Source organism: Tenrec ecaudatus, chromosome 12 (genome assembly GCF_050624435.1).
Source record: "Tenrec ecaudatus isolate mTenEca1 chromosome 12, mTenEca1.hap1, whole genome shotgun sequence".
Classification (NCBI taxonomy): domain Eukaryota; kingdom Metazoa; phylum Chordata; class Mammalia; order Afrosoricida; family Tenrecidae; genus Tenrec; species Tenrec ecaudatus.
This window is the reverse complement of record NC_134541.1, coordinates 29,490,840-29,512,731: the sequence shown is the minus strand read 5'-3', so window position 1 is coordinate 29,512,731 and position 21,892 is coordinate 29,490,840. Positions and strand designations below refer to the sequence as shown.

Here is a 21,892-nt window from a genome sequence, read left to right as displayed (position 1 = left end):
CCGCCTTGGGGGAACAGGGACAGTATCCAGCAGGACTGGACCCCTGTGTGCACTCCTGTGACCCACCAGTTCCAGGCTGAGAGAGCTAAAAAAAAATAAACACACAGCGTTTGCAAACACAGACTGCCTGCAAGAAGGTTCACAGCAGCTCCGTTCAAATCGGCCAGCAACTGGAAAGAGGCCAGGCATCTGTCTCTACACGGGAGGACGGAGAAGAAGCTGGGGCGCCTCACACAACGGAGTAGTACGCAACAAAGAAAAGGAGCGGGGCATCGCTTCACCTACACACGATGGGTGAATCAGTGCCCTGGTGGCACACGGGGTTAAGCCCTTGATGACAAGTCCAAAGGCTGGAGGTTCAAGCCCGCCCAGCCCCTGGGTGGGAGAAAGCCCTCTGGATCGGCTTCTTTCAAGATGAGCCCAACTGGGCAGTTCTCTTGGGTCACATGGGTTTCCAGTGATAACAACACATGAAAGCAGGGCGGGGCGGTTCATGGTAGATGTCTCAACTTCCTTGCAGAGACAGACCCTGGTTCACCTCCCAGCCAATGCACGGCCACCACCCATGAGGGAGGCAAGCACGTGCCTGTAATGCTGGGCCAGTGAAGCAGAGCTGCCAGACTGAGACGAACGAGCAGAAAGGCCTGGTGATCTCTTCTGAAGGCCTGGCACTGTTGTACACAGCTGCTACAAGCCGGGGGCTAACGCCAACGAGGATGTGGATGAGACCCACCTGCAAAAGTGCGCATGCCCATCGAGGCGATGCAGACCATCCTGGTCTCATCCATGTCCTTGGGCAGCGGTTACTTCGGAGGCAGTGACCTGGAGGCCACACCTGGTGGGAGGCCCAGTTTATAAAGATGAATTATGCCGGGCCCCTTTCTGCTCATGTTCTGTGTGCCGCAACTTAGAAAGTCAAAAACGTTTCTGTACAGAGGGTGGTCTGGGTGGTGGCTGGGTAACCTTCAGAGTGAATGGCGTCCAGAGATTTATTGAGGAACCTGGCCCCGCCCACTCCGATGACTTGCCACTATCTTCACCACTGTCCAGCCCAGCTTCTTGGAAAGGAGGAAACTGCTACCCATGGTTCGATTCATTTCGTCTCCCTGCTCCCTTCCAGATCCTGTGCAGGGGGCAGACCCACAAATAAAACCACACAGACCCACCGTGACCCGCCAGCGCACAGCAGACCCGAGAGAGGGCGTCCCGGGAGGCTGTGGGACCAAGGTGGCACCCAGCCACTTTGGGGGTCAGGGAAGGCTTCCTGGAGGAGGTGATGCCTAAGCCCGTGTTTGCAGAAGAGTTGTCACTAAAAGCCACGGGCACCTGGCCTTGGCCTCATTGCCCGCACCACCATTTAGCCTTACTGCCCTTCTTGTTGCTCCTGGAATGCCCCACTTTGGGGCCATGGTAGTTGGGGTTCCTTTTGCCTGAAAAGCCCTTTTCCAGGACCCCACCCCCACTCTGCCTTGTCTTTTCTAGGCTAGCAGCACACTTGCTGTAAATATTCGGCCTCCCTCTGGCACCTTCTGGTCACCATACCCCTCCCCACTGGCCTTTACCATCAGCGGACTCACCGGGCAGTGCTACTTGCTCTCTCTTGGGCTTTGGGTTAAGCATTGGGGCATTTAACTGCAAGGTTGGAAGTTCAAATCCGCCAGATGAAGCTGTCTGCCCCCGTGAGGCCTTACAGCAGCGGTTCTCAATCTGTGGGCCGTGACCCCTTTGGGGGTCGAGCGATCTTTTCACAGGGGTCGTCTAAGACCATTGGAAAACACATAAATATTTCACAATATATAATTACATATTATTTTGTGATCAATCACTATGCTTTAATTATGTTTAATGATGTTCAATTTGTAACAACGAAAACACATCCTGCATTTGCATTACGATTCATAACAGCAGCAAAAATTATAGTTATGAAGTAGGAACAAAAATAATTTGATGGTTGGGGGTCACCACAACATGAGGAAGTGTATTAAAGAGTCGTGGCATTAGGAAGGTTGAGAACCCCTGCCTTCCAGTCTCAGACACCCACAGGTGCAGGTCTACCTTGTTTTAGAGGGTGGCTGTGAGCTGGAATCCACAGAACGGCAGCAGGTTGTAGCTTCTCTCATGATGTATTGCACGCGAGCCTGCTAAGCACTCGGAGTGCGGCAGGGGTGACGGGAGTGGACTTGGAAGACTCAATATGAGAAAAACAAAATAACGTCAGCTCGTTCATACATTTGTATGGATGACATGCTAAATGTTAATATTTTAGGCACACCGGGAGAAAGGCAGGCTTTCTACTCTGGCAGTGAGTCACAGTCTCAGCACCTCCGGGGCAGTTCTACCCTGTCCTACAGGGTTGCTATGAGTCGGCATCAACTCGATGGCCATGCAGGTTTTTGTTGTTGTTGGGTTACGCAAAATATACTCTTCAAATCCTTTCGCCGGTTTTCTTTCTCTGGTTTCTGAGCTTGGCAACTAGGAAGCCTCTCATTCCCATTGCTTGCATTTCCCCAGCCAGCTGCTCGAGGCAGGGGATTTGCCATCCCCTGCCCATCACGATGTCCAAGGCACTCCGAAAGTCCCTGAAGGAATGAACGCGTGAACGAGTGATTTTCTAACCACCGTCTGCACCAGCTTCTGGAAAGGAGATGAGGGCAACCTGCTCTGGTGCCTGGCGGCATCGGGTCTTAGGAGGAGGGTGGCCTTGGTGTCCGCCCCACTCCGCTGAGAGGGTCTTTCTCCAGGCCCCAGGGCCTCTGGGCCTCAGCGGGGTGGGGAGGAGCAGGCTGGATTCTGTGCCCCTTTGGGTAGCTCTTGGGGCAACCTGGAGGAAGACCTCCCAGGTGCAGCTGGCTGGGTTAGTGGCAGAGCCCCACCCCCAGCTCTGGGCACAGACCCCACAGCCCCCTCACTCCCCAGTCACTCTTCCCGTGGGAGGAAGGCTTAGGCCAGGCCTGCAGGGCAAACCACAATTTGCTTCTGATGTGACACATTGATGGATTTCTGGCGAACGGTGCCCCCTTTGTGTCCCCAGAGTTGCTGTGAGCATATAAGGGCTGCCCCCGGGCTCAGGTAAGTGGAGGAGCTGACAGGAGGCTGGGAGTCCCCACAACCCCCTCTGGAGCTGCAGGAGCAGGTAAGGCGACGTGAAGCAGCCAGGCCTGGTCTCTCTTCCCAGGCCCTGACCCCTTGACCACCTCAGCTGAATAACAGGTTCAGAAAGAATCATCCCTAGGAGGCGCGGGAAAGCCCCATTTTACAGAGGGAAGAATGGAGGCCCAGCAAGGCCAGGAGAGGACTGGGGGGAGTGGGCTCTGCAGGTCTGTGACAGGGCTCCTGGGATGCTCCCTCCTCATCTCTCCCTCCGCCTTGGAAGGCGACTGGTCTCCCGTTGGGAAGACATTTGCTTTCACCAGAGACCTGGAGGCTTGAGGGGTTGGGAGGGACACACTAAGGGCTGGGTGTGTACAGCCCAGACTGGCACCGGCTGCAGCAGGCATGCAGGGCACCTTTGCACCAGTGAGGAAGAGGGAGTCTCTCTGGGGGGGGGGGCACAGGATGAGTGACAGTGCATCTGGACGCCGGCCTCACTGCCCCCCTCCGTGGAGCATTTCTGGTGGCGCACATGGTTAAGCACTCCACACTTCAAGGGAGTCTCCGGAGACAGCCGTGGTGAGCTGCTTCCAAAGGGTCACACAGCCTTTCCTCTGCACTCGTGGGGTCGCCAGGAGTCCACTGGACCCGATGGCAACTAGCAACAATGGCGGTGGCAGCAGCATCAACAGTAACCACGCACCAGGGGCAGCCACGCCCTCCTGGCAGGCGCCCCCTCCCCACAGCACACACAATGCACAGCCCCTGCCCCCAGGGAGCTTACAGAACAAACACGTGGCCCTTGCAAACCGTGCTGGGTACCTCGGAAGCAATACTCCAGATGGTGTTTTGAGACCGGTGGGCTTCTTTAGACAAGGAGGGAGAGGGGGACCATGCTGAGGAGGTGACATTTATTTGAGGAACATGAAGGATGACGAATCAGTCATGCAAAGAACCAGAGGAACCTTCCAAGGTCCTGAGTGGGGAGCTTTGCAGTATAAGGAAAACCGAGGAGGCCTAAGAGTCAGGCAGGGGCCTGGTGGGCTTTATCCTAGGGCTCACTGCGAGGGCTTGGGTTTTAGCACATGAGCAGTGGAGAGTCAAGGAAAGGTCTAAGCGGGGAGACAAGAGGGACAAATGGATACGTGATTGGGTGGACAGACATAGACGCCAAAGGAATGACCCCTCTCCATGAAGCTAGTAAGTGAGTCATGCTTCCTGGTTTGAACACCCTCTGGCCTCCCACCCTGTTCCTTTCTCCAACACTGGGGGTGGAGGGGGGGAGGAGAGAGAGAGACAGGACACATTAAATCTAAGTGTTGGGTGTCCCCAGTCAGCCACGCCTTCTGACATGGCCTTGTGAGCCAACAGTGAAGCAAGCCCAGGAGATAAAGCCTCCGCCCTGCTGTCCTGGGGGAGGGAGGGCGGCCCCTTGGCACTCTCCCCATGGAGTCTGCCCTCACTGGGGCCACAGAGGATGAAGACTTGGAAGTCAGACGGACTCCCGCTTAGATTCTCACCATGTTACCCATTAGCTCTGCGGCCTTGGTCAAATCCTCAGGGCTCTCCCTGCCTCAGTTTTCCCATCTGTAAAATGGGAAGGTGCCCTGTAGACCGCAGAGTGCTCTGGAAGCTGCTTGCCTTGGGCTGGTGAGGCTTTCCTGGCAGTGAAGCTCGACATGGGCTGTGCCAGGTGGGACGAAGGGCCCCGGGGTTGGTGATGGGGAGGGGACAGGGGAAAGGCTTGCAGTGAGAGCTCTTTCCCCTCCTTACAGGTGTGTGGCCGACAATGTTAGGCGTGTGCTCTCTGCTTTTCCTCTGGGGTCTAGTGACTCCTTGCCACGGACTGCTCGAGACAGTGGGCACGCTCGCTCGGATCGACAAGGATGAGCTTGGCAAAGGTGAGCCTCAGGTGTGCGCAGCCTGGGAGGGGTCTGACTGGAACGGAGACTAGAAGGCTTCCAAAAGTTCACCGGGGGGTGGGGGGGCGCGGGGGGAAGAGGTGCGGGACTCACCATCTTTTAATTCCATTTTCCCACAAGCCTCTCGAAGCTCTTTGCTTTATGGGTATGCTGGAATCAGGTTGATATCTTTTAGAGGGCCACTGCAGGCAGCTGAGCGTCTCCAGGTGGTTAAAGGTTAGCGTTGGAGACTGAGATAAGTGATCAATTCACTGTCTCCTCAGCTGGGACCCTGGGATGGGGATGGGATTAGGGTTGAGGCCCAGGAGAAAGAGGCAGGTGGGCCAGTGTCTCGACCTCACATTTCTGGGCTGGGGGAAACTCCAGGCAGTCACTCTGCCCAGCTCAGGGCAATAGTCTTGGAAGAACAGGGTCATCCTGAACAGGAAGAACTTCAGGGAACCCACCTTGGCTAGGACAGTTCTCTCCAATCTGGTCTCTTCCATTCTGCCTTTCTCAAAAGCCTCGCAGGGCCAGGCTGGGGCGCCCCAGGGGGTAGGGATGGACCCTTCTTTTGACCCACGCCTCCAGTGGCTGTACGCAGCTCTCCTCTGACTTTGTCCTTCCTTCTGGTATTGTAGACCAGCTGGATGGGGGAGCCCTCCTCGTCAGACCCAATTTGCTGTGTAACTTTGGGCAAGTCCTGGGCCCTCTCTGTGCCTGAGTTTCCTTATTGGAGGGGAAGAGATATGAAGCGATCGATCAGTGTGCAGTCGGTGGATTTATTTCTTCAGACACTCCCTGAGTACCTTCCGTGTGTCAGGCAGGGTGGGCTCAGCGCAGGCTCAGTGGGTGCCACTGCCTGCATGTAACTTCTGGGGTTGGTTCTTTAAAAATGGTGTCCGGTAGGAGCTCAGAGGAACAGGGCAGCTGCCTGGGTCCTGGTGGGGGGAGTGGGAGGCCTTTCCAGCCCCTTCCTACCCCCCATCCTCTCTGCAGCCATCCAGAACTCGCTGGTCGGGGGACCCATTCTGCAAAATGTGCTGGGCACAGTGACATCCTTGAACCAGGGCCTCCTGGGATCAGGAGGTCTGCTGGGAGGCGGCGGCCTGCTGAGCTACGGCGGGGTGTTTGGCGTGGTTGAGGAGCTCTCCGGGTGAGTGCCCACAGGGGGGCCTAGAGGAGGAGCCCTCTGGCCTGTGCTGGGACTTACTTTGTTCTAATTTGGGGTTACTGGGCAGGGAGTCCCGGGACTTGGATTTGCAAGCTCATTGCGTGCTATTGGGAGTGAGACCCCCGGCTTTGGGGTCACTTCCCATCACCCACTCCATGAGCCCGGGGAAAGATGCTTAGACCCTCTGTGCGAACCAAGGTATCTGCACAGCTCTGTCTGCATCACCTTCAAACGAGCCCCTTCTCTGCTCTCAGCTCTTTCTGGCTTGCTCTGGGTTGTGGGGTGGGGATGGGTGGGGAGAAAGGATCAAGCCCAGAAGCTAAACTGGACTGAGGCCCTGGGAGGACACTTCCATGAAAGGAGTCTCCGTGCCTCAAACTCAAAACTCTGGGCACACAGCGACCCCTAGAGGACAGGGTAGAACTGCACCCATGGGTTTCCAGGGATGTCACACTTCATGGAAGTAGAAAACCTCATCTTTCTTCCAAGGAGCCTCTGGTCTGGTGCTTTGTCTTTATTAAAAGATCATTTTATTGGGGGCTCTTACGATAATCCGTACATCAATTGTATCAAGCATATCTGTACATATGTTGCCATCATTATTTTCTAAACATTTGCTTTCTATTGAGCCCTTGGTATCAGCTCCTCTTCACCCCCCCATGGCCCCTTGATAAATGATGAATTATTATTATTTCCATATCTTACACCTACCGCTGTCTCCCTTCCCCGTGGTTTCTGTTGTTTGCCTTCCTGGGTGGTGGTGGGGTATGTGATTATGTAGCCATCATTATAATCAGTTCCCTCTTCCTCCTCTACCCTCCCCACCTTCCCCCTACCCTCCTGGTGTCGCTATTCCCATTCCTGTTCCTGAATTCCGTGTGTCATGAGCTCTTACCTCTTATCTGTACTTGTGCACTTGCTCCGGTCTAGCCCGCAGTGAAAGGCAGGACTGGGGTCATGGTGGTGGGAGGGTGGGGGGTGAGGAAGCCTCAAGGAACCAGAGGAATAGTGTGTATTTCATCAGTGCTTTACTGCACTCTGCCTGCCTGACTCATCCCTTTCTTGTGACCCTTCCATGAGGGGATGTCCCATTGTCTACAGATGAGTTTGGGGCATCTGGCTGCTCTGCCAGCTTCTGTACCAGCATCATCTCACATTGTCTTTGCAACACCTCTCTGTGCTGGGCACTAGCAGTGCCCCGCTTTACAGACGAGGAAGCTGGGACCCACAGAGGCATGGTATCGGGCTCAAGGCCCACTCTTACTTCTATGTGCTAGAGGTGGTAAGATGAGTGTGGGGGGGGGGCACATTCAAGGCAAGCCTGGGCCCCACCTGGTCGGGCCTGATCCAGGTGCTATGGGGTGGGCAGGCAGGCGGGTAGCTGGAGTGTTGGAGTGAAGACTCCCTGGCCCCACGTCCACTGCAGGCTGAAGATAGAGGAGATAACCCTGCCCAAGGTGTTGCTGAAGCTGCTGCCGGGCGTTGGGGTGCAGGTGGACCTGCACACCAAGGTGGGCCTGCACGGCTCTGGGTGAGTGGCCTGGAAGGCCTCCCTCCCCCTTTCCACTCACTTTACTGTCCCACTCTCCCCTGCTCACTGTCCCCCCCTCCGACCCCTACTCTTTCTCCACCTATTGCTTTTCAAAGGGCTTCCATCTTACACATTTGCAGAGGGGTCTGCAAATGGGGCGAGAATGCAGGGTGTGGGAGAAGGGGGGTGGAGCTCACACAGAAGCAGCTCGAAGGGGGCAGTGAAGGGGTGGGGGTGTGTGCAGCTGGGGCGGGTCTTGGCTGGGTTGGGGAGGGAGGAGCACGCCCCAGCCGCGCCCTCAGCAGCCAGCCCCCTCGCCAGCCCCCTGGGCGGCCTGCTGCAGCTGGCGGTGGAGGTGAACGTGTCGTCGCGGGTGGCGCTGGGCGTGAGCTCGCGAGGCACCCCCATCCTCATCCTCAAGCGCTGCAGCACGCTCCTGGGCCACATCAGCCTGCTCTCGGGGTGAGTCCGCTGTTCCTACGCCCGTGACTTGGTTTTGTCTGGGGCGTACCGGGAGATCCCCAGGTTCTGACCCAGCGACCGGCTGGGCGGGGCCTGAGGGCATCCGTCCCCGCCCACCCTGCCGGGTTTCACTCGCTGTGCAGACGGCTTGGCTTTGGCCTCCCAGCCTGCAGCCCCCGCCACCCACCTAAACCCTCCACCCCTTTTCCGGCCTCCTGGGACCAGGCAGGGCAGGTCCGGACTGTCTGTGGTCTCACTATCTGCGGTTGTTCTCCCCCCCCCCCCCGCCCCGCCCCACAGCACCCAGCACTGACCCCAGGAGAGCCCTGTGTTGTGCTTGGGTTTGACTTCCCATCTGTATAAGGAGAGGCCCCCGGGAGGAAGGGTGTGTGTGAGGGGCGGGGGCTCTGAGTCACCCTGCCCACCCTGGCCTCTCCCCCTCTCCCCAGTACCGTTCAGGACCCCTGCTCTTCCCTACACACCCCACACAGCAGAGGCAAGGGGCTTGTCAAGTCAAGGTCACATCGACTGTGTTTGAGTCACGCTTGGATATGAGGCTGATCTGGGACCTCGCCCCAGCATCCTGTACCCACCTCTGGCCACCCTTGCCTGGTGTCTCCCTGTTCTGTCTACACTCCAGACTGAATCCTATATCCACCAGCCCCCAGACTTTGCTGGGTCACCTTGGCCAGTGAAGGGTCATCAGAAGCACCTTTTTCAGGGGGTGGTCACCAACTTACCCCTGCCCCCCATGACCTTTAAATGGGCTGGGTCCATCCACGTGTACTTCCCATCCATCCTCAGACCGTCCGTCCGTCCATCCATCCATCCATCCATCCATCCATCCATCCATCCATCCATCCATCCATCCATCCATCCATCCATCCATCCTCAACAAATAACACTTGAGCTGTGAGCCGGATGCTGTTCTAGGCCCATCTGTTTATAGCTGTGGGGGGAGACAAGGAGAGAAAATGCTCACTGAGCCTCCCTGTGCTCTCATGCACTCTCTGTGAGGTGGGCATGGTACAGGCCCCGGGGGACTGAAGCAAGTTGTGGAAAAGACTCCTCAGGGCCTGGGGTCCAGGGGTTCAGGTCCCAAAGCCCCAACCAACCCCACCCAGAGAGGACATGGGAAAAACCCAGGGACCCCAGGATCCACCTTCCCTGTCCTCTGCCATCGGGTGGGTGCATCCCCGGTCAGCGGTCACACCCAGACACCAACCCCCTCTGTCCAGGCTGCTGCCCGCACCGCTCTTTGGAGTTGTGGAGCAGACACTCTTCAAGGTGCTTCCAGGATTGGTGAGTGTGGGGCCTGCCCCTCCCCCCAGGTAGTGCCCCCCCCCGCGCCCCAGTTTAATATAAAGCTGGGCGCCAGCTGGATCAGATTGCACATCCCACCCATAGCCTTGGGTAATCCTATCCTAGCCTCCGGGGCTGCCACCTCTTGTCTTTTAGTGGGTCTGGACCCCAATCCTCTGAGTCCTGAATTTACAGCTCCTGAAGGCCAACATTCTCTAATTCCAAATTCAAGTCCCTTTCTTACCTCCTGGGAACTGCTGGTGGCTCAAGGGCTCTACTGCTAACCACAAGGTCTGCGGTTCAAACCCACCAGCTGCTCCATCTCTGCGAACGATGTAGCAGCCGCTCTTTGTAAAGCCTTACAGCCTAGAGAACTCTACGGGGGCAGTCACCTCAGTATCCTCTAGGGTCCTTCCGAGTTAGAATCTACTCAACGGCTATGGGGTTGGCTCTATTTTTGCCACTTATATTATTATTGACTTGATTTCCCCCCCCTTTATGTTAGCTTTAGATTATTTTCCTGTAAAGGGATTTGTTTGGTGTGGTGGTTATGGGTTGGGCTGCTAGGCATAAGGTCGGCAGTTTGAAAACTCCCAACCCCTCCTCAGGAGAAAGACTATGCTCTCTCCTCTTGCAAAGACTTATATTCCAGACACCCCCAGACCACACTGCCCTGTCCTATAGGGTCCCTGTGAGCCGGCACTGACTTGGTGGGAGCGGGTTTGGTGCGTAGCAACAACATCCAGAAAGTAAAATAATGTTCCTATTAACCCAAATCCAAACCCACTGTCAGAAGCTGACTGACTGCCCCGTCTTTCTACCGCGGGTGGCTGGTGGGTCCAAGCTTTCGGTTAGCGGCTCACCTCTTCACACATGTGTGTCAAGGTATCAGAACCTAGACACGTGATGACGAACCTGTCCAAGGATGTTGTCCATGGCCATCTCCAGCTTCCTTGGGGGGACCAGCCACACCCGAGGAAAGCCGGGGCTGGCCCAACCCTGCTTTCGCTGAGGCTGGAAGGGGCAGGGACTTAGATGTCACACAGTCATCTCTGCCTCCTGACGCCCAGGCCCCGCTCACCCTCGAGAGCCCTTGAGAAGAATGTCCAGGTGGGGCTGGCAGGGATGGGAAGAGGGTTGGCAGAACTGCCCAGGGCTTGGCGAAACTCAGCGGGAGCTGTAGGGGGTAGGGGGGAACTCCCAGTTGGGGTCGTCTAATTGCTGGGGATGTCGAATGACAAATTCTCAGGTGGATGTCAATGAAAGGGTGTGTGGATACCTCTTGAAACCACAGCCCTGAAGTTGGGTCCCTGGGAAAATTGGCCGGAAGACAGGTTTTATATGCCCTTGTTTTTAAAATCAGAGCCCCTTGCCAACATTTAGAGATTGGAGGTTTTTCTTAGCAATCCGGATTTCTGGCTTTTCTTATGCAATTAGCAAACCCAGCCACCCTGGAGCCTTCTACCTGTAGGTCATGCCCAGCTGGCGCCAAGAGGGGCTGCCTCCCCGCCCTATCCCACCTTACCTCATTCACCCAGCACTGCCCCTTCTGGCCTCCCTCTGCCAAATCGGTGACACGTCTGACCCACCCCGCCCCAGGCCCTGGAGTTTGGGGCTTCAGGTTTAAATGCCAAAGCCTTCTCTTGCCTCTCCGTAAACCGCTGTGCGACCTTGGGCAAGGTGCCCATCTTCGGGCCCTGGTGAAACAAAAGGGTTGAACTCCAGTAGGCTGTGGGTCTCAGGGACAGGGCTCTCACAGCTGGCCCGCCTGCCTGTGGCTCTCACGATGCTGGGCTTTCAGGGAGAATGCCGTGGTATAGGGGGTGGACACCAGGGCCAGGCCTGATTCTCTGAGGGAGGACAAGGGTTCCCTATCTGCTGGGGGGAACCTTCATTCTAGGGGTCTCAGGGTCTCTGTGACTACTTGGGGTTGGTTGAAGGGGCCTGAAACCTCAAAGGGAGCCACAGCCTCCTGTGAGGGCCTTACCCTCTCCCCAACTGGTCCTGGAAGTGAAGTGTGTCAGCCCCCAGCATCCTTTGGGGTTTCCTGATGGGACCCATGCAACAAAGAGAAGCAATGCTTGGGGGCTTGGGGAAGGGTCCTCTGCACCTTCTTACTCTGTCTTCTGAGACTTCAAGCCACAACCAAGGCACCAGCCCCCTCCTCGCCCCTTTTGCCCCCAACTAGCGTCCACATTCCATCTTGACTTGGTCCCTGGGGTCACGCAGCACATCACGTAAGGGAAGCACAGCTGCCTGCCCCCTGTGCCCTGCTGGGGTTCATGTGTTCTTTCTACCATGTCCGTCTCTTCTCACGTAGCTCTGCCCCGTGGTGGACAGTGTGCTGGGTGTGGTGAATGAGCTCCTGGGCTCTGTGCTGAGTAAGTTGGGGTCCAGCCCCCTCCTCTGTGTCCTCCTCTCGTCCACTGCCAAGGGGTGGGGGTGGGGTGTCTCAGGAGGAGTGAGATGGGGTAGATTCTGGAACTTTCACTTCCTCCTCTTACACTGCCCACTTTGAGAAGGCTCAATGGCGGCAGAGCCTTGGCCTGGGGGACTCAGAACCTTTCAACTCTCTGTCTTCTTGCGGGGTGGGGTTTCAGGAGACTATCTGGCCAGTGTAATTTGAATGACCTCCCTGGGCAGGCAGGATGACGGTCTCCCCCAGCCATGTGGAGGCACGGATGAGGTTCGTGGTCACACAGGGCTCAAACAAGTCCAAGAAGGGCCAGCGGGGTGGGCATAGGTATCTCGGTGCCGGCGTCTCTCTCTGTAGCGGTCTAGGTGAGAGGCAGGGAAGCAGTGTGGTAAGCGGCACCAGCTCTGAAGGACAGGAAGGCCTGGCTTTGAATGCCGGCCTCGTTCCTCCGTGGCTTGTGTGGCCTTGGCTGGCGGCTTCCTTTAGGCCTCAGTTTCTTTCTCCGCAAAATGGGATGATAGTGGCACTCAAGTGAATATTAAAATTGAGTCTGCTGTTATTGGGGCTTATGGAGTCTCCCCTCCCCCTCCCCCTCCCCCCTGCAGGCCTGGTGCCCCTTGGGGCTCTTGGGTCAGTGGAATTCTCTCTGGCGACACTGCCTCTCATCTCCAACCAGTACATAGAACTGGACATCAACGTGAGTGTCTGCGGAGGCCTTGGTGGAAGCTGGGTGTGGGGGCCGTGTTGAGGATGGCGGGGATCACGGCTGGGTGGGCGAGCAGTCCAGCGACCGACTCACGTCCCGTCTCCTGCACCTGCAGCCCATCGTCAAGGGTGTGGCCGGTGACATCATCGACTTTCCCAAGCCCCCGAAGCCTGTCAAGGTGCCCCCCAAGGAGGATCACACGTCCCAGGTGACAGTGCCGCTGTACCTCTTCAACACCGTCTTCGGACTCCTGCAGACCAACGGCGCTCTGGACATCGACATCACCCCGGAGCTGGTGAGGGTGGCAGCCAGGGATGCTGGGAGGAGGGGCGGGGCTCCCTGCCTTGTACCGGCGCCACACCAGCTCTGCCCATGCTCAGCTTTGTGTGGTCCTCCCCTCCAGACAAGTTTCTAGCAGGGGTGGGATGGGGACGGGGAGTGGGGGGTGGGGGGTGGACAGCGCACCCTTGGCTTCCTGTTCCAGGCCCTCCATGTGGCTCACCCTGACTGATTCCTTCACACAGGACTCTGGGAAGTCTCTGTCAAGACTGCCCTTTGACATGCAGCCAGTTCTTCATCCCAGGCTCCCCCCCGCCCCCCCCCCCAGGAATCTGGCTAAGGGGGTGGAGCCACACTTCACACTAAAGGGTGCCTGGTTAACATTCCTACTGCTTTCTGGGGGAAGATTTGAGTTGGAGAGAAGAAAAACAGGGTGGGACGGAGCCAAGGGTCCCTGGGTGCTTGCTCTGAGGCCACTTTGTATCAGTCGGGGGCCCCTCTCCCCACTCCCAGATATCTGGCCGACTCAGCCCCTCCCAGAGGCATTTTCTTGGTGCCAGATCTCTGCAGAGGCACTGAACTCTGACCCCCTGAGACCCCAGCGGATCAGGGGTTGGTCCCTCCCTGGATGTGGGGTCAGAGAGCACTTGGAGGGCCTCTGGGATTTGGGTACAGGGTCCTGAGTGAAGGCGGGTGTCTTCAGGGTCGGCTAATGGCTGCATGTGTCAGGGTGTGAGTGGACGTGAGTGTGTACTGTGGTGGGAGGGGGCTCTCCAAGCTCCACCCACCCACCAGGGATGACAGCGGAGTACCAGGAGAGTGTGGCTGTGGGTTTATTCCGTGAGAGCAGGTCTGTCTGAGAAGAGGATGTGGGTGGTTCAGAGGCTCTGGGGGCTGGCAGAATGGGGGGAGCTGGGGAGTCCATCTCTTTAGTGACTGCTACCCAGGTGCCTTTAGGGGAGGAAGGACAGAGCCAGTGCACCTTCCGGATAGAAAATATTTAGAAGTAAAACGGTAATTTTTCAAAATATGGAGTCAAAGGTGAGATAGGTCTGGGATTGGGTTGGGCTCTGGGGCCTTCAGGCTGGCAGCTCTGACAGACTGGCTTCAAGGTGAGCTGCTCTCTGACCCTGGGCAGATGCCTCAGTTTCTCTACTCCTCACATGGGGTCTCCAGAGCACCCGCCTCTCTGAGCTGCGGTAAAACTGACGTGATCAAGCCATGACAAGCCCCGGGCGTGTGCCAGGAACCTAGGGAGCACTCCGTCAGGGTGACTGGTGTTGTGTGGGGACAGTGGGATTCCTGGCTGTGGGTCGTGGGTGTTGTGTGGGGCCAGAGGATTCTAGTCCTGCTGTGCTCACGCCTCCTCCCATTTGGTCTTGGGTCCAGGTTCCCAGGAACGTGCCCCTGACAACCACAGACCTGTCGGCGTTGCTTCCTGAGGTGAGCAACTCTCTCATGTTTGGGAGACGCGGGCCCGGATCACTGCAGAGCTAATGAGTCCGAGTGCAACTCCGGAGTCTCTCAGTCGGCCTGTGTTCGAACGTTCAGTCCAAATTCATACTAACGTGTGAACGACTAATGGTGCTTTATTGTTCCCTGATAGCAGACTTCCCTTGGAGAGGAAAGACCAGGGTTTTGCTGTCCCCGAAGCCAACTGGGCATTCATCCTGTGGCTGCTCCTTCTCTGTCAGGCAGAGGGCAGGATAGGAAGGTTCTTTGCAGATGACTGAGTTCTCTCCCTCAACTGCCTTCTTCACCTCGGCCCTGCTCTTGTCTGTCCTCGGGAAGAAGACCCAGGGCATTAGTCTTAGGGAGGGAAGAGAGGGTGAAGAACAAGGGAGATTTGGCTGGTGGGCACTGGTACCCGACAGCCTCTGCTCTCCTATCCGTTCAGCTGGAGCTGGACTAGCCACTTCTTAGCTATGAGACTGAATTCATACTGACGTTTAAATGACTGCACAAGGTCCCTATGAGACAGCTGGTTTACTATAGTTGGAAATTGGCTCAGAAAGCCCAAGTTTCCAACGGGAGGGGGAGGGTTTGTCGGATGTGTGTGTGTGTGTGTGTGTGTGTGTGTGAGAGAGAGAGAAAGAGAGAGAGAGAGCAGGGTCACACGGGTCCAGCAGCTCAGGGATGTGTGTGTGTGTGTGTGTGTGTGTGTGTGTGAGAGAGAGAGAGAGAGAGAGAGAGAGAGAGAGAGAGAGAGAGCAGGGCCACACGGGGTGAGGGATTGTCAGATGTGTGTGTGAGAGAGAGAGAGCAGGGCCACACAGGTGCAGCAGCTCAGGGAGCTCCCTCCAGCTTGGGGAGGCTGAACTCGCCCCTGGAGGCTTGAGTCTTTCCTTTCTTGCTGGCTTTCGAGCCCCAGAACCTCAACGCCCCCTCTCTGCCCCTGGTTCTGTGGCTCCCGAGTCTACAGACACACCAGGTAGAATCCAGTGATGACCCTGTCACACCAAGAGCCCAGGTCTGGCCCCCAAATTCCACCAGGGCAGCGACGCTGTGTCTCAGACTTTCCTAATCTTAGAACTCCTTCTGTTTGCCACTTACTACTTACTGAGCATCTGCTACTGAAGACCGAGGCTTGTGCCAGGTGCTGAGGATGCCGAAGAGGCAAAGGGTGAAAGGGAGACAAAGGCCCCTGTGCTGAGAGGGGCGACAGGCACCCAACCAAAAACAACATCAAGAGTGGTGGGTAGCAGAGAAGGAGGATTAGGGATGCGGAGGTGGCTTGAGGGCCACCTGAGGCCCCCACTTTGGAGCACAGGCCTGAAGGAGGTGAACAGGGCAAGGCTTAGCTTATCTGGGGCAGAACAGCAAGTGAAAAGGTCCCGAGATGGGGTTACCAAGCAGGTTGTTGGAGCCATGAATTTGGGGGCCCAAGGGTACAGAGAGGGCCGGTGGAGGGAGGTGGGGTGGAGAGGAGGTCCTGGCGGAGGTGGACTCTGAGTGAGATGGGGAGCCTGGGATACATGCTGCCGCGGATTGCAGTGTCCCCACCTGAATGCCAGGCCCACCGTTCAGGCTATCACATCAGTCAGTGCTCAGACAGGCTCAGTGCTGACTGCCCCATAGGTCCCGCGACCTGGACCTCCCAGCTGCCCTCAGGCCCCTGCTCTGCCCGGTCTCTCTGCAGGCGCTGGGCACGTTGCCCGCTGGCCAGCACCTCCTGCTCTCCCTGCGGGTGAAGGAAGCGCCCTCCGTCTCTCTCCAGAACAAGAAGGCCACCGTCTCCATCCCCGCTGCCATCCACGTGCAGTCCTATGTCCCCACAGGAACTCCGGAAGCCCTCTTTGAGCTGAAAGTGGTCAGTGGATAAGGAGCAGGGGCCTGGGGACTGGGGGTCACTCCCTCTATGAATCATCCTCACGCCCGCCCAGACACAGAACTTGCTCCCCATCTCCCCAGCCCCTCGGGCTCAGTTATCTCCAAGACAGCCCTCTAGCCCCCCATCCATTCCCCCCACCCCCCGCCCTGACCTCCACTGGCTTTCCCAAACATACCCAAGCAGAGGGGGAGGTAGAGGTGGGTCCCTCTCCTGCCCTCCCTCTGCCTTGCTTCCCCATTGCCAGGCCTTCCTGCCTCCTGCTCAGCCATCCCAGCCGGCACCCTCAGCCTCAGCTACTTGAGGGCACCCTAAGGAGCCCCGGTGGCTTAGCGGCTGCTCGTTGGGCCGCTAACCTCATGATCAGATGTTCCAAAGTACCAGCCACTCCTTGGGAGAAAGACGAGGCTTTCTGCTCCCGCAGAGTGACAGGCTCAGAAAGCCACAGGAACAATTCTACCTTGTTCTATACGGTTTGCTATGAGTCGCATTGGCTTGATGGCAGAGAACTTGAGGTTGCCCTTCCCACTGCTCAGACTCCGTCTCTGGCCTGCAGTTCTCCCCTCCCCTTGGCTGACTCCTCCTCTTTCAAGGGGAAGCTTTCCCCACCCAGTGCAGCCCCTCTGCAGGACAGGCGGAGAATCCCCTCAAGCTCCAGGGCCCGTGATTTCCTCCTCCTCCCCATTGCCCTCCTGGGCAATGCTCTTGTTTCTTGATCACTAGACCCTTTAAATTGCACCCCACCCCCACCCATGCCCAGTGTGGAGCTTAACACCCAGCAGCGTTCCGGGAAGGGGGACAGACCGAGGGGACTGCGGATAGCTTCCCAGCTGGCCAGCTCTTGGTGAGGCAGACCTGTCTATGTGGCTCATTCTGCTGAGGTGGAGGGTAACCTCAGGCCCCTCTGCCCCATGCAGGTCATGATTCTGAGTGCCCAGCTGGCTCCCTCGGCTACCAAGCTGCACCTCGCCCTGTCCCTGGAACGGTAACGTGCCTCCTGGGCCTCATCTTTAGGAACGAGAATCAGGGACCGGCAGGACCCAGCAATAGCTCCTATTTAATGAACACCACTGGGGTCCACATGTTCTACCAGCTTCATCCTGGACTTCAGGACCTGCCAGGGAGGGGACTATGCTAGCCCATTTTACAGATGAGGCAGTTGAGGCTCAGGGAGACAGATTCCAGAGCTGGCCTGCTTCTACCGGATCCCATTGCTGCTTAAACCTGGGAGAGAGCCCAGGCAGGCACGAAGAGTCACAGCTCCTGAATTCTCAGCCCCAGGCACCTCCCACAGAGCCAGCATATTCGACAGTGCTGTGGTTTCGTAGGATCTGCTATTTCTCTGCTCGCTCTTGCCATCGCCATGGAAAGAGGTGTCAGTGGTAGTAACAGAGGTGATGGGGTGCAGCCATTTTACACTTGGTGGAGCTACTCTTGGCAGTTCCGGGCGCCCCCACTGGGTTGTCTGTGGAACCATGCCTATAGTCTGGGACCCCACGGTCCAGGACCAGTGCTCTCTCTCACCATGGCTCGGAACCTGGGGCCGTCAGTTCCTGCCTGGATGCAAGGGATTTCTCAGGGGACTCTGGGATCTGTGTGTCATGGCTTCCCACTTGGGTCTGTTGCTGCCCGATCTCTGCCCTAGACTGAGGGGCTCACCCACTGCCTGGGGGAATCTCTCACTTCCAGTGGATAGCTCCTGCCTTGGCCCCGCAGGCAGCGCAGAGCCATGTCTAGCAGTGGTCCAGCCCTGGACTTGCAGTTGGGCCAGCCAGGGGGCATCAGTCAGCTGTCACTTTTAGTGAGTGCCTGCTGTTTGCAAGGCGCCCAGGGCTCCTGGCTCAGACTGGGGCAGGATGACTGCTCAGAGACAGGTCCAGCCACTTGCCTAGGGTCAGAACAGCCAGGAGCAGGCTGCGGAGTGCCAGGGGATAGTCAAGATGTGTCAGAAGGAAGGTTAGAGCCCTCTGGGTCCATATTACAGGCAGGAAAACAAACAGAGACTCTGAGTAGACCGGCTAGTCTCTGAGACGGGTCTGTTTCCTGATCCCTGTGAGCTCAAGTTTGGGCAGGTTGGGGGTGGAATGGTGGGGGAGCAGGGTGGCTCTTAGCAGGTGGTGGTGGGAACCAGGCCTCTCAACCTCTCTCTTGTCCCCACCAGGCTCAGTGCCAAGTTGACCTCCTCCTATTCCCGGAGCTTTGATGTAAGTTCCTGTGCTGGGGAGCAGCTTGGTGGGGGTGGGGGTCTTCACACGGGGGTTGGAAGAGGGCTGGGATGAATTAGGGTCCAAATACTTGAGTTGGCATCCCGGTGGCTCTGCCTGAATAAGCTAGAGCAGGTAAGGTTCAGGGGAGCATGTGTCGGTCAAGGAAAGGGACGCACATGATCTTCCCAGAACGTCTCAGAACCTCACCAAGTTGTAAACATCCGGAACCTCACAGGGGTCCAAAATCCTGACACTCTGCACAAGTTGATGCTTCCCAAATTATGAAAGTTCTAACGTTTCAGAGCCCCGAGGTCCCTGTTCCTCTCAGAGTTCTGAGGTTCTGGAATCTCACGATGGTCCTGGGTTCTAGACATTCTAAGGGTCCCTCCATGGACAGAGTTCTAAGGTCTGACGTCACGGAGTTCTCCTTGAGCTGGGCACGTCCTCACCCCTCTTTTCAGGCACTGCACCCCTCTCTGCCCTGGAGATCTTTCCTCTAGGGAGGAGCCTTTTCTGAGGCCCTGTGGGGTGATGGGGTGAACTGCCCACCCCTGTGTCTTCAGGCTTGGGGGAGGCTGGGGCAATTGGACCTCTGATTCCCCATCCTTGGGAGGAATGGGTGAGCCGCTCCCTGGGAAATCCTCGTGTGCTTTGCTGCAGGTGTCTCGTTTGGAAGAATGGCTCAGCGATGTGGTCCGGGCGGCCTATGTGCCAAAGCTCAACGGTATGAGTGACCGTCTCAGGGATCTGAATTGGGGATCATCTGATTTAGTCCCTTCATGTTGGTGGCGTGGTGGTTAAGAGTTGGGCTGCTAACCACAAGGTCAGCAGTTAGAAACCACCAGCGGCTCCTTGGGAGAAAGATGAGGCTTTCTACTCCCATAGAGTTATAGTCTCAGAAACCCACAGGGGCAGTTCTACCCTGCCCTTTAGAGTCGCCATGTGTCAGAATTGACTTGATGGAAGTGAGTTTGATTTGGTTCTTTATTATTCTGATAGCGACACTGAGACAGGAGATTAGTTGACCTCTCCACACCCCACCCCCCCGCATTGCTAAGGTGTGTAAACAAACACAGGTGACCATGTGTCTATCCAAAAAGCATTATTTAATATCTACCTCATGCTAGCTCTGGATTTTGAGATTGGTTGTACCTAGGCCCTGTTCTCAAACTCACAACCCAGTGAAGTGGTTATACAAACAATGATAAGACCAGTGATTCTTAACCTTCCTCATGCCACGACCCTTTCATACAGTTCCTCATATGGTGGTGGCCCCTGAGCCATAACATTTTTTGTTGCTACTTCATAACTGTCATTTTGCTACTGTTATGAATCAGGTGACCCATATGAAAGGGTCATGTGACCTTCAAAGGGGTCGCAACCTACAGTTTGAGAACCACTGGGTTAGACTGTAGATGAGCCAGATTTGGCTGAGGAGAGTCATTGATGGTATTACAAACAATGGGAATTTTTTGGGGGGGTTTAGAGGTATGGATAGGTGTTTTCCATAGGGAATTAAGTTTCCAAGGAGAGAAATAATTAGCCTAAGGAAAGTGGTAGAAATAGGACACTAAGTCCTACCTTTATCCCCCCCCCCCGCCACTAAAGTTATTTGCTTTCAACCATTCCATTTCACAGTGGCTTTGGATGTTGGAATCCCCCTGCCTAAGGTTCTCAATGTCAATTTTGCCAATGCGGTCCTAGAGATAATAGAGGTGAGTTGTCCAGGCAGACGTGGTCCAAATGGACCTTTCATCTATAAAGGGTCCTACTTGAAATTCAAGAGGAAATTCATACCTCATCCTCTGAACTGCAGCATTTTAAAAATTGCTCAAAGAATTATGAAGTACTTAATTTGGGGGTGGTAAATTGCTGGTACGAGCGCTCTCACACCTTCCTTGCCCATGGCAGATATTGCCAATCAATCAGAGTCCTTCGCTCTTGAATTGAGATGGATTCTCTGGCTTACAAGGATGGAAACCTCAAATTCTCACAAGATCACAATGACCGTGGTCCAAAGGTGACATACATGGACTGTCTACCCTGTACCTGTGGCAGACATTGCTAACCTATCACGCTACTTTTTCTTGCTCGATGTAAACATGACCTCATACCCTGCCAACCCAGTGCAACTTTGAGCTTGGAATGACCCCGGGAGGCAGGCAAACTGAGGTGTTCTTAAGCCATTTTTCATATGAGGACTAAGCCTGAGGGAGGCTGAATTTGTGGGCTAAGGACACATAGTAAAATCATGTCCGAAATCGACCTTGAAGTTGGATCTTCTTAAGTCTCAAATTGAGCAACCTGAGCTGCAGTGGGTGCTGTTTATTCCTGTGTCGATCCACCCCTTAGACAATTAATGAATGCCATTTGGTTCCACGTGCAGTGCTAACCTCAGGCTGGAGGTAGGGGTGACAGGGCAGATGACAGGGGATGTGGCGTAGCAGAGGTGTTGGGCACAAGGACTCAGAGGGTCTAACAGAAAACTCTTGCTCTTTGCAGAATGCTGTTGTGTTGACCGTGACATCCTGAGTCTGAGAGGTGGCCATCATTCCTCCCTCGTAACTTCTAGAATCCTGCGTCTGCGCCCATTTCCCTTCTAGTCTGTATTGATAACAGCATCAGCATTGCTTCTTCACCAGGTCCACCCAGGCCCTCTGGCTCTGCAACTCTGTCCCAGTCGGGTGGGGAGCAGGCCTAGCCCTAGGGCCCCGCCTCCCAGAGGGCCCTGGGGCCTCAGCGGCAAGTCTTGAGTTTTCAATAAACGACTCCCCTCTCTCAGTACCTCCTGGCTGATTTCTTCCCGGTCCCAGAGGGCTGCCTGGCTCTCTTGGCTCATGGTCTGCCCTGCCTCAGGCAGAAGCCCCTGGAAGTGAGGGGTCTGGGTCTCATCTTTGCAGCCTTGAGCTCTGCGCTTCCCTGGTTGCCCTGGGCATCCTCTGTGTCTTGCCCTGCCCTCACTCACTTCCCCCATCTTCGTCTCTCTACCTCTGTCTCCATTCTCCATCTCTCTTGGTTTCCCTGAGTCTGTGTCCTTCTATGTCTGTCTGTGAGCGGCTTCTCAGAAGGGGTGTCTGAGCGGAATTTTAAAGGGTGAATAAGTGTTTGCCAGCGAGAAAAGGTCCTGGCGTCCCCGGATGCAGGATGAATGAAGCCGGTGAGCTGCTCTGGAAGGATCTCCATTGGCTGCGTGTCGGGGCGGACACACCTCGGGACAGAATTTGGAGCAAAACTGCATCAAATGCTCTTTGTGCAGATGGGAAACTCGAGTCAGCAGCAGAATTGGCATTGAAATCTGAGGATCCTACCTTGTGGCTCTGGACACCTCCCTGCTCCCCAGATGGGTCTCCTTGGTTCTGGGGAATGGCCCCAAGTTGGCACTTCTGAGTAGGCCTTCATTAGAGAGGGGTCACTGAGGCTGGGAGGCAGGCTGCCTGGCCTTTCTTACGAGACACTCTGGGTGGACGAGAATGTGCAGCTTTGCGGACAAGAGCCA

The 21,892-nt window shown here is 56.2% G+C and overlaps 1 protein-coding gene across 1 annotated transcript; it reads left to right on the top strand.

Moving 5' to 3' along the window:
- Nucleotides 1–4,879: 4,879 nt before the first annotated feature.
- On the top strand, nt 4,880–20,928 carry BPIFB3 (BPI fold containing family B member 3). The gene is made up of 15 exons (XM_075527801.1): nt 4,880–4,991; nt 5,991–6,147; nt 7,592–7,696; nt 8,018–8,158; nt 9,397–9,460; nt 11,781–11,841; nt 12,482–12,573; nt 12,698–12,877; nt 14,251–14,304; nt 16,001–16,171; nt 17,107–17,174; nt 18,351–18,393; nt 19,057–19,120; nt 20,035–20,111; nt 20,899–20,928. Exons 1-15 carry the CDS (start codon nt 4,880–4,882, stop codon nt 20,926–20,928), a joined length of 1,419 nt encoding a protein of 472 aa, XP_075383916.1.
- The last annotated feature ends 964 nt before the right edge of the window (nt 20,929–21,892 follow it).